Below are 14,273 nucleotides of genomic sequence, written 5' to 3'. Positions count from 1 at the left end.
TTGTATTCCAACCAAACGACCCCTTATAGTACCAAAATGAAATTACAACTAAAGCTAGGGACTAATAGCCTATTTGGCCAAGCTTATTTTTGGCCAAAAGTACTTTTTTTTTGTTTTGCCAAAAACACTTTTGGCCAAAAATTGAGGTGTTTGGCCAAGCTTCTGGAAGAAAAAAAAATGTATTTTTGAGGAGAAGCAGAAGCAGTTTTGGAGAAGCAGAAAAAAGTAGTTTCTTTTCAAAACCACTTTTTTGAGAAGCACTTTTGAGAAAAATACACTTAGAAACAGTTTTTTAAAGCTTGGCCAAACATTAATTGCTGCTTAAAAGTATTTTTCAAACTAATTAGTCAAACACAAACTGCTTCTCACCAAAAGTACTTTTGAGTAAATCACTTCTAAAAAAAATATAAGCTGATTTTTGCAGCTTGGCCAAACTAGCTATAACTCGGTGTTTTACTCTCTCTTTCTTTTCACACGAAACAAAATAAAGGAGAAAAAGAAAACATGAAACAAGAATTCGGAAAAAGGAAGAGACTTTGAGACGGCCAATAGCTGACGGACTGACAGAGGAGCTCTACCCACAACGGCTCCTGGGCCGGAGAGAAGCGGTAGCAACGGCGTCGTTCCACTCCATGCGACAGATAGTGGAGAAGAATAAGACTGTCTCTGCCAAAAGCAAGTTCGGATCCCAAAAGGTCAATTTCTCGATATTCTTTCAACAGTGTCTTATTTCCTCGAAATTGAATAATGAAATTAGCTTGAAATGATTGTGATATAGCTGGAAATGTGAATTGAACTGCTATGGCTGGTATATTTCTGTAATTGTTTTGTAGCACCTGATTTTAGTGATTTTAAATTCGTGTTATATTAGGAAATTTAGTTTTGTGCCTAATGCGAATTGATGCTGAGATAATGCTAAATGTTGGTGAAACTGGCAAAAAATAATGGTAATTCCTGCGAATACTTTTACTGGGATTTTCTAATGTATTCGTTACAAGTTCGGGAAATTTGTAGATTTTTGGTCGCTTTTGTAGGGACACATTGGTGAAAGATAGAGTAAGATGAGTTCAGTTGAAGAGGATTCTAGTTCTTGGTCTTATGTATTGTTCATGAACTGAGATTTCATAGTGCTAAATAATTAGTGTAAAACAGGTTTCACTTGCCTTCTCTTTGTTTTATTGTTGAAATGAGAACTTGTTTGACTTTTGTACAAGGTAGTCCATGAAATATATGAATTACTGCTATGAAGTAGAGGAAATATTTGATCGAAAGAGGTAGAACTATAGGAATTGGTATCAGACTCATCATGTGGAAAATGGGAATGTTCTGGATTTTTGTTTGGGCAAGTCCCGTCCTCTCTTGGTTTTGTTGTCATTTTACCTCAATTTTATCTCGAATTTGTTTTGATCGTTTACAGTTGACTATCTAGTTGAGATAAAAAAGCTTTCTAGTAAAGAATGATTAAGGCTTTACCTTTTCCTGATCGAAAGATCTTTTTTGACGTGCTATCGCTATAAAGGTTACAACCTAGGCATTCAAAAGGAATGTTACTACATAAGCGATTAGAGCGATGCCCCCTTAAATAATTAATCCGGCTTTATTAACCCAAATTGTTGACTTGGAAGATGAAATTCTATTAGATTGATTAATGCCTTCAAAGTGCATTTGAAAAGTTACCTAATAGCTTACACTGTCATAGTTTTTTGACTATCTTTGTGAAGATGAAGTCAAAATGCCACAAGAATTAGTAGAGGGCCAGAGTGCCAAAAGTTTAGGTGCCACTTTGACGGGGAGGGCTTCCCTCCATCGTTGTGATGTTCCTGATGACATATGATGATGCTGACTGTAGAAGATACTTGCTCTTCTTTGTAGTCCTAAGGTCTCAGATTTCTACATCAGATGTCTTATATTCACTGGCACCATCTGCTTGCTTTATTGCAAATCTTGTTACCTAAAATTATGTATTCCCTTGGGGTTGAAACTCTAAATTTGTAATGATTTAACGCTCCATTTTACTTAAAGCAGGTCATCTTCTTGTGCTGAGAGTGACTTAAAAGACCAAAGATTTCACTTCAAGGGCCCTAGTTCAAAACCAACATGCAAGCAGCTTCTCATTGTTATCCTCTTCACTTATCCGGAAGGTCTCTCTCTTTGCCTTTTGGTTTTGTGTTTATATGTGAAAGTGTATGTTTACTTTCTATAATGTGTCTGTAAATGTATAACATGCAATGTGATGTGTTTATGTTCAACTTCCATTTACCACACATGGATACTGATGTGGATTTTCAAAATAGACTGCATCAGTTAGATTGACTGACACTAGCTTTGTATGAATTGCAGAGGCAGCTATAATAAGGTGAGTCTTGTAAATGTAAAAGTTTTGAGCTTGAATTGGCTTCCTCGGAGATTTGACTTTAATCGAGGAGCTCAGATCCGTAAGGTTCTAAAACCTATCAAACTGAAAAGATTCTGTGTGATTCCTAACTCTAATGATGGTCATCCAAGTCTCTCTGTTCCTGAAGAGGACACAACTGCATCTAAAGAGGACACATCTACAGTGGAAGAATGGGAAGACGGAGGAGAAACGTTCTTGAGTAAGTGGTCACCTCCCAGGTACTTATGGAGGGGATTATCAGTTCCTATCTTGGCAGGGCAGGTTATTATTAGGATCATAAAGGGTAAAGTCCACTGGAAGAATACTCTTCAACAGTTGGAAAGAGTTGGACCTAAGTCGGTTGGTGTCTGTCTGTTAACAGCAGCTTTTGTTGGCATGGCCTTCACTATCCAATTTGTTAGAGAATTCACTAGATTAGGGTTAAATAGATCTGTTGGTGGGGTGTTGGCCCTTGCCTTTTCAAGAGAGCTAAGTCCAGTTGTCACATCAATTGTTGTTGCTGGGCGTATCGGTAGTGCATTTGCTGCGGAACTGGGCACTATGCAGGTATCTGAACAGACTGACACGTTGAGAGTTCTCGGTGCAAATCCTGTTGATTATTTGGTGACACCAAGAGTGATTGCGTCTTGCATAGCCTTACCTTTTTTAACCCTAATGTGCTTTACAGTTGGTATGGCATCCAGCGCCCTTTTGGCTGACGGCGTTTATGGAATTAGCATAAACATAATCTTGGATTCTGCTCTGAGAGCTCTTAGATCATGGGACCTTATTAGTGCGATGATTAAATCAGGGGTGTTTGGTGCTATTATATCCATCATAAGCTGTGCTTGGGGGGTCACCACACTGGGTGGTGCCAAAGGGGTTGGAGAGTCTACTACTTCAGCAGTAGTTTTATCTCTTGTTGGCATATTCATAGCTGACTTTGTTCTCTCTTGTTGTTTCTTCCAGGGTGCTGGCGATTCCCTGAAGAATTGTGTGTGACATTTCTAATGTTTTCCCAATTTTGAAGTTTCAAGATGTTAAATTTTGTAGCCATTATTTTATTGTTTCAAGAGAATCAGCACCCATGAATGAACAAAAAATGGATGTATGCTAGTATTGGAAGCCAATTCTGATGCAAATCGGGTTTTGTCACCCCTTTGGATTTTGGCTAAATTTCCCGTTGAGCTTCCTTCGACTCTCAATTGGGATCGGGGTTAATATTTACAAGGATTCGATATAGCATGTTAATATATTTGGGTAATTGCATCAGGTGTTTACACCAAACAATATGTACGGGGGCATTTGCATCTATACTCGCTTTTTGTGTCACGTTTTAACTTGTGTCTGCTTTGCAAAAAAAATTGCAAGCATACCCGTTTTTTCGCATAACTTCAGCATACGGGACTGAAGTAGCAAAGACAATCACGCAAAACTTCAACATTCTAGTAGACGGGCCTGAAGTTTTTGTTTTGTAACTGGTGAACTTCGGTTCTAGAGCTGAAGTTTTTGTTTTTGTAACCGGCGAAACTGAAGTTTTGTTTTGTAACTGGCGAAGTTTTTGTTTTTGTAACTGTCGAACTTCAGCTCTATTTAGTTCATTTGTAAGACTTCAGCACTATATAAAGAAGAAGGAGAAGGAGGAGGAGTAAAACCTATTCAATACTAGTCTAAAGATAATATGTTAAAGTTCTATTTTTACTCAGTTTAAGTTCCTAAGGGAAGTGTCATAGGATATTTACACCGGGGAAACATTGTTTTATCTTTAAAATGAGTTTATTATCATTCCAACAATTCAAAATCTCCATCTGAGCATTTTTAGAAAGAAAAAGCAAAATGGAGTACGGGTCGATGCATCTTTGATCCCAAATGAAACAGAAAAAGTTAGGAGGAATGGCTAGTTTTTGACCCGGCTCAAAGTTTAGCAACTGTTTTAAATGTAATTAGAAAGTAGTTTATATAACGAAAATATAATATCATAAAGAAATACAGCAAAGACGTATGACAATGACACATATGGCTCCTTCTTTAGTTCCATAGCAGCACCAGAAGAAGAAGAAGAAGAAGAAGAAGAAGAAGAAGAAGAAGAAGAAGAAGAAGAAGAAGAAGAAGAAGAAGAAGAAAACGAAGGAAGAGAAGGAGGATGAGAAAGGGGGTTGAAATTATTTAAAAAGTGGGTACAAGTTAAAAGTTTTTTAAAAAATGAGTATAGGTTAAATGGGGGCGACCAAATAGGACGCCCCGTGCAATTTTTATATATATACATGACACATGTTTTCATCGACATGGTTATCATTAAATCATGATTAACTAATACACATTTAACCATAGATAGATTTGGGTAAACGCTTGATGCGGATAAGTTTTTATCGCAATTTGCATGAGTTCTTAGTGAGAAGTTTTACTATTAAAAGTTGACACTTTGATATAAGAGAAAGTAAATGAGCTTGTGAACAACTTGAACTTAAAAAAGTTAAAATAGCACGGCTTAGTCAATTTTCAGACTGGTCATTCAAAAATAGTCAGCGTTTACCTAGTCAATCAAAATAGCCACTATTTTGCTGCAATAAAGACCGGTCCAGTATAATATATTGGAGTTCGGTGCACCTGTGTATGAACTTCCTGCATATTATGTTGGATCGGTATACTTTGCTGGCTCTAATATAATATATTGGAGACTGGAGCACCGGTGCTCCAAACTCCAATATATTATGCAGGACCGGTGTATTATACTGGAACTCCAGTATTTATGCTGGAGTATTTTTCCGGATTTTGAACAATGTTTTAGTTCAAATTTATCTTTACATGAAAAGTGGCTAAATTTCGATTACTTTTGAAACTGTGGCTATTTTTGAATGACCACCCGTAAATCTCGCTATTTTTTAATTTCTCCCCTTGAAAAATGACATTGCAGGAATCAATTTGGCTCACTCGGTTGCGCACGCTATCTTTGCCATTCTTCAAGTTTGTGTACAAAACAAGATTTTTACATGACGAGGTTGAAGATTTTCGTGCTTGTACCATAACCATTTCTTTAAATACTAGTTACGATTAGTCCGGGCTGTGCTCGGGCCCAACAACCATAGGCAAGTGTAAAATTTTTGGTCTATTCCAAAAAGAATAACCCCTTTCTAAATTTCAAAACAATTTAGCTTAAACTTACAATTCTACCCTTAATGGGAAGCTTTTATTAACATACAAATACTCTGGACCCCTTTTTACTTGTTTAGGACCACAAATTCCAAAAGTTTTCATTTTTCTCAAACGATCTTAGTTACAATTGTGAAAGATAAGTTGCTTTAATTGTATTACGAAGCTTTTAAAAATTTATAAAACAAAAACTGCTCTTTTTTGAATTGCAGTGAAACTACCTCACTAATTAAATTAATTTGAATTTGAAAAATGACTTTGAGCTAATAAATTTTAAGCATATCACTTAAGATTGAATAATGATTTTTTATGAAACATTGTATAGCTCATATAAGCAGCAACAACAATAAAAACTTATTATAATTCCATAAGTAGGGTTTGGGGAGAGATAGCTTATATAAGCCTTAAGTAAAAAAAACTTTGAGGGTCTAATTTGTGCAGATATTGGCAGAGAATTTTTGTAGGAATATGCTTCAGTTAATTCCTACATGCCAAAAATGATTTTAAAAAAACACAATATAGAACTTAACAACTATTAAATATTAAATTGATCTTCAAGAAAGTCAAGCTCTACGATATTATAAAATTTCATGTATCAACTCTGAGTTAATCGAATGTAACTCTTTTGCCGAGTAAGCTTTCAACTTTTTACCCTTGTGTTTGTTCCCGTTTGACTGCAGATTTTGACTTCATTTCTCCACAAAAAAAAATTGAAAATATTGTTTGTTTATGAAACATGATCATGTATTAAGAAAAAAAATTCAAAATTTTCAAGTTCCCAAAAACTGGTTTAGAGTAGTTTTTGGGTGAATTTTTTTTTTCACTCCCAAAACTTCAACTTTTCTTAAAATAAAATACATGTCCAAACACAACTTCAACTTTCAAAAATTATTTTTCGACACAACTTCAAAAACTCTTTTTTCTCGAATTTCAATCAAATCTATCTCTGAATACTAGCTTTATCCCATTAGATATCCTTACAGTGCCTTTTGGTAAATATAGCCAAGGTTGAGGCTTGTAGATAACCAAAAAATGTGATGATGTAGACTACAACAACAACGACCCAGTATAATCCCACAAGTGGGGTCTGGGGAGGGTAATATGTACGCAGACCTTACCTCTACCCCGAAGGGTAGAGAGGCTGTTTCCAGGAGACCCTCGGCTCAAAAAAGCAATAGGAGATGATATATTAGTACCATAAAAATGCGTAATAAAAATAACAACAATATATAAGAGATATGAAATATGAAATACAGAATACGAAATACGAAATATGAAATAGCTGGCTGGTATATTACAACTAGAAGGTAAAGCTCTGCATCAATAGACGACCAATGACATTCCTAGTCTAACTCCTAACTGGATAGTCTCACTCTATTGTGCTGTAGAAATATTCACACTCTCCCCTAACCTACAACCTTAATGCTCGACCTCCATACTTCCCTATCAAGAGCCATGTCCTCAGTAATCCTAAGTCGCGCCATGTCCTATCTGATCACCTCTCCCCAATACTTCTTAGGTCTTCCTCTACCTCTCCGCGTGCCCACTACAGCCAGTCGCTCACACCTCCTCACCGGTGCATCAGTGCTCCTCCTCTGAATGTGCCCGAACCATCTGAGTCTTACTTCCCGCATCTTGTCCTCCATGGGGGCCACACCCACCTTCTCTCGAATATCTTCATTCCTAATCTTATCCATCCTTGTATGCCCGCACATCCACCTCAACATCCTCATCTCTGCTACTTTCATCTTCTGGATGTGTGAGTTCTTTACCGGCCAACATTCAGTTCCATACAACATGGCAGGCCTAACCACTGCTCTATAAAACTTACCTTTTAGTAACGGTGTCACTTTCTTGTCACACAAGACTCCCGACGCTAACCTCCACTTCATCCACCCCACCCCTATACGGTGTGTGACATCCTCGTCAATTTCCCCGATCCCCTGAATAACCGATCCAAGGTACTTGAAACTACCTCTCTTGGGAATGACTTGAGAGTCAAGCCTCACTTCAACTCCCGCTTCCATCGGCTCAACTCCAAATTTGCACTCGAGGTATTCCGTCTTCGTCCTACTCAACTTGAAACCTTTAGACTCAAGAGCATGTCTCCAAATCTCTAGCCTCTCGTTGACGCCGCCTCTTGTCTCGTCAATTAGAATAATGTCATCAGCAAATAGCATGCACCATGGAACCTCCCCTTGAATATGATGAGTCAGTGCATCCATCACCAGGGCAAATAGGAATGGGCTGAGCGCAGACCCTTGGTGCAACCCCGTAATAACTGGAAAGTGTTCAGAGTCGCCTCCTACTGTCCTAACCCGAGTCTTAGCTCCATCATACATGTCTTTAATCACCCTAATATAGTTACTCGGGACCCATTTATCCTCTAAGCAGCTCCATAAGACCTTCCTAGGAACCTTATCGTACGCTTTCTCCAGATCAATAAGCACCATGTGGAAATCCTTCTTCTTATCTCTGTACTGTTCCACCATCCTCCTAATAAGGTGGATAGCTTCTGTGGTAGATCGTCCCGGCATGAACCCGAACTGGTTGTCTGAAATAGACACCGTCCTTCGCACTCTCATTTCTACCACTCTCTCCCAAACTTTCATGGTATGACTTAGTAATTTGATGCCCCTATAGTTGTTACAGCTCTGGACATCACCTTTGTTCTTATACAACGGGACCATTGTACTCCACCTCCACTCTTCAGGCATTCTATTAGTCTTGAATATAACACTAAACAATGCAGTAAGCCATTCCAAGCCTGCTCTACCCACACACCTCCACAGTTCAACCGGAATTTCGTCTGGCCCGGTAGCTCTGCCCCTTCTCATCTTACGCATTGCCTCCATGACTTCATCGATCTCAATGTCCCTACAATTACTTACTTCATTTACTTAATTCATGGTGACTGTCGGCATTCCTCGATTCCCCAAGTATAATATCTTGATCCCCTTCTTCACTTAGAAGTTTATGAAAGTAGGTCTGCCACCTCCTCTTAATCTGGTCATCTCCCATCAAAACTTTGCCGTCATCATCTTTTATGCACCTCACTTGGTCCAGATCCCGAGTTGTCCTCTCTCTCGCCTTAGCGAGTCGGAATAACTTCTTCTCCCCACCTTTGTTCCTTAGTTCCTCATACAGACGAGCAAAAGTTGTCGTCTTAGCCTCCGTCACTGTCATCTTCGCCTCCTTCCTAGCTACCTTATACCTTTGACTGTTCTCTCTCTTCTGCTCCTCGTCAGTGCTCCCTACTAACCTTAGGTAAGCTGCCTTCTTTGCTTCCACTTTACCTTGAACAACCTCATTCCACCACCAATCTCCTTTGTGTCCACCACAGTGGCCCGTAGATATCCCTAACTCCTCTCTCGCCGCCTTTCTTATACAGTCCGCCGTCGTCGACCACATTGTGTTTGCGTCCCCACTACTTCTCCGAGCTCCCATTGATGATGTAGACTCCTTTTGAGAAATTATTATTCTTTACAGGACTACGTATTAATTGAACAGGTGGACGCTAAGGGACCCACCATAATTGCAGGCGGTCTTTGCAGCTATTGATAATGTCCAAGTAATAAAATAGCATGTACAGCACTTTCAAGCAGCCTAACATCAAAATGTACTCAAATTAAGCAGGCATGTTGATGATAGAGGCAGGTCACTGTGGCTTCTTATATAAGAGAAAACAAAACAATAATGATACAAATAATTAAAAAAGAGGGATATATGCTTGAAAACTTAATAATAGGCGAGTTTTCATTTGTAATGTTACGAGGGGAAAGTAATGTTATACGTTGCTACTTCAGGATATTTTCAACAATAACAACAACCCAGTATAATTTTACTAGTGGGGTTTGGGAATGATAGTGTGGTAAAGAGGCTGTTTCGAAATAGACCCTCGGCATCCTTCCCTCTAAAAACTCCTCACCTTGCTCTTGGGATGATTCGAACTTACAATCTCTTGGTTGGAAGTGGAAGTTGCTTACCATCAGAGGAAAAAAAATACGAAAAGGAGAAAGATTTTTCTTTTTCCAACAAAAAGAAAGTCGGCTAGAGTATACTTTTGGCAATCTACTCTTCCTGACGGTGATCAAGCTTGACAAAGAGTCTTTTACTTTTGTAAGAATAAAATTAAGAGTAATAATCTTAAATTGGTCAAGTTTTGACTTCGGATAGTTTTTAAATTTACTTCTAAATATACCGTATATATTGAGATATAGTTAGTTAAGCAATTTTATTTTAGTTAGTTAAGTTAATTGTAATATGTTGAGTCAACAATTTTTACATTGTAGATAGATTTTATTTTCAGCTATACATGCTATACACGTGTACATATATACACATGGTAATAATGTAAAAAGAATGAGAGTCACATTTTACAATTTCTTCTCATTTGCTCTGCTCTCAGGTATTTCTCCTTACTCGGAATATTCTGGAACCTCCATTGGAGCTCTTCTACGATCTCCATTCCTCCTTCAATATGACAATCTCGATATGGTATCAAAGCCAGCAGAACACATTCGCTTGAAATCTGCCGGATTTTTTTTTACTCAAAACCTCTCTTTCTCCGTCATCTGCTAGGGTTTGCTTTCGCAACTCCGAACTGCAATTTCTATGCAAAGTGAAGGTATTTTCTACAAAATCGGTCAGTCTATTCACTATATCATTTAGGACATTCGTCAATTTCATTGTTTAGGGCTTTTCTCATGGCTATCTATCAAACCGAAGAACTCACCCCCAATACGAGCAGAAATGATCAACCAGTCATCGATGCGAGCAATCCTCTATACATTCATCCTTCGGATAGTCCCGGAATGACGCTAGTACCAGTTCCATTTGACGAAATTGGGTATAGATCATGGAGAAGGAGCGTATTGAAAGCCTTGTCAGTCAAAAATAAATTAGGGTTCGTAAAAGGAGATTGCAAGAAATCTGCCCCCAATTCACCTCAATTTCGTCAATAGGAGAAATGCGACGACATGGTAACTTCATGGATTCTTAATTCACTTGCGAAGGAAATTTTTGACAGTGTTGAGTATGTCAATGATTCAGTGGAATTATGGAGGGAATTGGAAGATCGATATGATCAAACAAATTGTGTGAAGCTGTATCATATTCAAAAGGAGATCAATGATCTCGTTCAAGGCTCTTTGGACATCACTGCCTATTACACACGAATGAAAAGGTTATGGGAAGAATTGAGCAATCTGAATGCCAAATCTCAGTGCACATGTGTTTGTACGTGTGGATCAAAGGAAACTATGCATAAGGCAGAACATGATAGATGACTTATTCAGTTTCTAATGGGTCTAAATGAAGCCTACACAACAATGCGAGGAAGCATCTTGATAATGAAACCTCTACCATCCTTGGCACAAGCCTTCTCCCTGTTAGTGCAATAGGAAAAGCAGAGGGAAGTCAAACTAAACAATCAATTGAACCTTGAGTCTACTTCACTGCAAGTGAATGCTGCACCTTCACCACATCAAAATCGTTTTGGAGCTTGGAATTTTAAAACACATTACATGCCAACAATAGGGGTCGACCATTTTGTGACTATTGTAAAAGGCCAGGCCATACAAAGGAAAAAATATTACAAGCTACATAGATATCCCCAGAATAACTCATACAAAAATCAGAACTTAAATCGCACCAACACTCAACAATTCAACCAAGGAAATAACTCAAGTCAAACTCAAGGTCACAAATTCAACAGAGGGAAAGGAGTTGTGGCAAATGTACATGGAGTCCCAGCTGATCTGCTCCATGAGAAGAAAGATGATCCAACCCTACATGGTGAGAATCAAAATGTCAGCTTGACAAAAGAGCAATACGGGCAGATAATGAATTTGCTGCAACAATTTCAGACAGGAGAAGGATCTCCCAGCAATGCCAATATCACCAGTTGTGTTGTTAACTTTGCAGGTATTGTGGTCTGCACTTCTTCTATTGACTTTGAGAAACCATCATGCAAATGTTTTGAATCTAAGACTGACTTTTAGATCATAGACTCAGGAGCCTCTAACCATATGACCTTCAATAAAATTGCACTTAGTAATATCACAACATTACCATACCCTGTATTGATAAGCTGGATTTAGGGTGAAAGTACTTGAATTTGGGGATGTGATACTCAATTCTGAAATTACTCTACACAAAGTCCTTTATGTTCCCCCCTTTAAGTACAACCTGATTTCTGTCAATTCTCTTGCAACACACCTCAAGTATATTTTATTCTTTACTGATGCACTATGTCTATTTCAGGCCCTTTCAGTGAAGAGGCCTCAAGTGATTGGTAGTAGCAAAGAAGGATTATACTACCTATGTTACATGTGTTTGAAGGGTAAAAGTACTGTTTCAAATACTAATGTGCCAATTTTTGTTGCAATTGTTCTATTTCTACTAGTGTAAATAGTGAAGTCTTCGGTAGTCCTCCTCATTTACATCCTCATTCAACAAATGTAAATACTTCCATTCACAATAATAAGAACGAGTCTTCAAATGTGTTAGATAAACATGATGTAAATTTCTTGTGGCAAAATAGGCTTAGCCATGTTCCCTTTGTTGAAATGAGAGTAATATCCTCTATACCAGCGAACTTCTCACCTAAACAACCATTTATTTGCTCCATTTGCCCCATGGCTAGACAAGCCAGACTTCCATTTCCACATAGAACCAATACCTCTACTCAAAATTTTCAATTACTACATGTTGATATATGTGGCCCCTACTATGTCACTACACATGATAATTATAAGTACTTCCTCACTTTAGTTGATGATTTTTAGTAGGTCCACTTGGACCCATTTGTTAAGCAACAAAAGCAATCCCTACAAACTCTTAAAGCCTTTGTAAACACGATTGAATATCAATTCAACACCTCTGTGAAAACCATCAGATCTGATAATGGACTGGAGTTTACCAATCATGAAGCCACCATATTTGATCAATCCAAAGACATTATTCACCAGAAAACCTGTCTTTATACTCTACAACAAAATGGGGTAGTGGAGAGGAAACACAAATATCTCCTTGAAACTACTAGGGCACTCATGTTTCAATCTAAATTACCAACTAAATATTGGGGAGAATGCATTTTGACAACCACTTACCTGATTAACAGATTGCCCACCACCTACCTAAACAACAAATGACATTTTGAGCCCCTATATGACAAGAAGCTCAATTATTCTCACTTGAGGAGCTTTGGTTGTCTTTGTTATCCTACTGTGCCTAAGGTGCACAGAGACAAGTTTGAGCCCAGGACAACTCCTCATGTTTTTGTAGACTATCCCTTTGGGACAAAGGGTTACAAAGTGTTAAGCCTAGCCACTAGAAAGATTCATGTTTCTAGAGGTGTAGTGTTTTATGAAAGTGTCTTTCCTTTCTCTCTAGGGTCTAAGAATGTCTCATTGTACAATGTCCTCAAATCAGGTTCCTTTCCTACTTGCATTGAAAGTAGCAGTCCACACTCTAATGTTCAAACTCCTACAAGTATCACATCTCCAGAAGTGCATCAATCCCCTGAATCTTCACCTGCTAATGATAATACAATGCATACATCAGACATCTCATCCTTTCATCATTCTCCTATCCCTGCAACTTCACATGAGACTACCAATCATCATTCACCAACACCTACCCAATCAGAAACACATATACTAAGAAAATCCAACATAACACATAAAACTCCTGCTTACCTCAAAGATTATATTTGTAACCTGCCTAACACATCTCATCCTAATGTTCTGCAAGGTTCACCTTCCTTAAGTGCACTTTTTTCCAATCACAGTCATGTTACCCCTGATGCCCTATGTTCTCAAAGTCAGCACTTAGTGACAAATATCTGTAAAGATAGTGAGCCATCCTCATATGGAGAGGCAACACTCAGTCTTGCATGACAAACAACCATGACATAGGAATTTGAGGCTCTTTATGCCAACCACACTTGGGACTTAATACCCTTGCTAGCTAGAAAGCAGGCAATAGGCTGCAAATGGGTCAATAAAATCAAACATAAAGCAAATGGTAGTATAGAGAATTTAAGGCTAGATTGGTGGTGAAAGAGTATACTCAACAAGTAGGGGTTGACTATACAGAAACCTTTTCCCCTATTGTAAGATGACAACAGTTAGAGTCTTAGTTACTGTTATTGTGAAGAAAGGCTGGGATATATTTCAACTTGATGTAAATAATTCATTCCTACATGGTGATCTATATGAAGAAGTGTACATGGAGGTGCCACCAGGTCTTCTGATTGATCTAACTTGTTCGCAAATTGTGGTTTGCAAACTAAAAAAATCTTTGTATGGGCTGAAACAAGCCAGCAGGCAATGGTATGCCAAGCTGACTGAAGCCTTGTCATCAATGGGGTACAAACACTCAAAAATGATTATTCACTCTTCTCCAAGAAAAATTCATCCTAGACTATCTTTGTAGTTGTGTATGTTGACGATGTTATCATCATTGGTACTATTCATAGAGATAGCCAATTTGAAGTCATTCCTTGACAAGCAGCTCAGTATCAAGGACTTGGGGAGACTTCACTACTTCTTAGGTCTGGAGGTCCTTTACAAGTCAGATGGTGTCATCATCTCTCAAAGGAAGTTCACCTTAGACTTGTTAAAGGAATATGACTGTTTTGATTACAGCAACTTGTCTTCTCCCCTTGATCCTGCTGTGAAATTGAAGGCTGATGAAGGCACTCTTTTCCCCTGACCCTACATATAACAGAAAATTAGTGGGCAAA

At 38.3% G+C, this 14,273-nt stretch overlaps 1 protein-coding gene across 1 annotated transcript; it reads left to right on the top strand.

The window, feature by feature from the left end:
• Positions 1-462: 462 nt before the first annotated feature.
• On the top strand, positions 463-3,516 carry LOC104231691 (protein TRIGALACTOSYLDIACYLGLYCEROL 1, chloroplastic). The gene is made up of 3 exons (XM_009784731.2): positions 463-695; positions 2,026-2,141; positions 2,341-3,516. Exons 2-3 carry the CDS (start codon positions 2,098-2,100, stop codon positions 3,374-3,376), a joined length of 1,080 nt encoding a protein of 359 aa, XP_009783033.1. The 5' UTR covers positions 463-695; positions 2,026-2,097; the 3' UTR covers positions 3,377-3,516.
• The last annotated feature ends 10,757 nt before the right edge of the window (positions 3,517-14,273 follow it).

Source organism: Nicotiana sylvestris, chromosome 1 (assembly GCF_000393655.2).
Source record: "Nicotiana sylvestris chromosome 1, ASM39365v2, whole genome shotgun sequence".
NCBI classification, from domain to species: Eukaryota; Viridiplantae; Streptophyta; class Magnoliopsida; order Solanales; family Solanaceae; genus Nicotiana; species Nicotiana sylvestris.
This window is presented reverse-complemented; position numbering and strand designations above follow the sequence as displayed.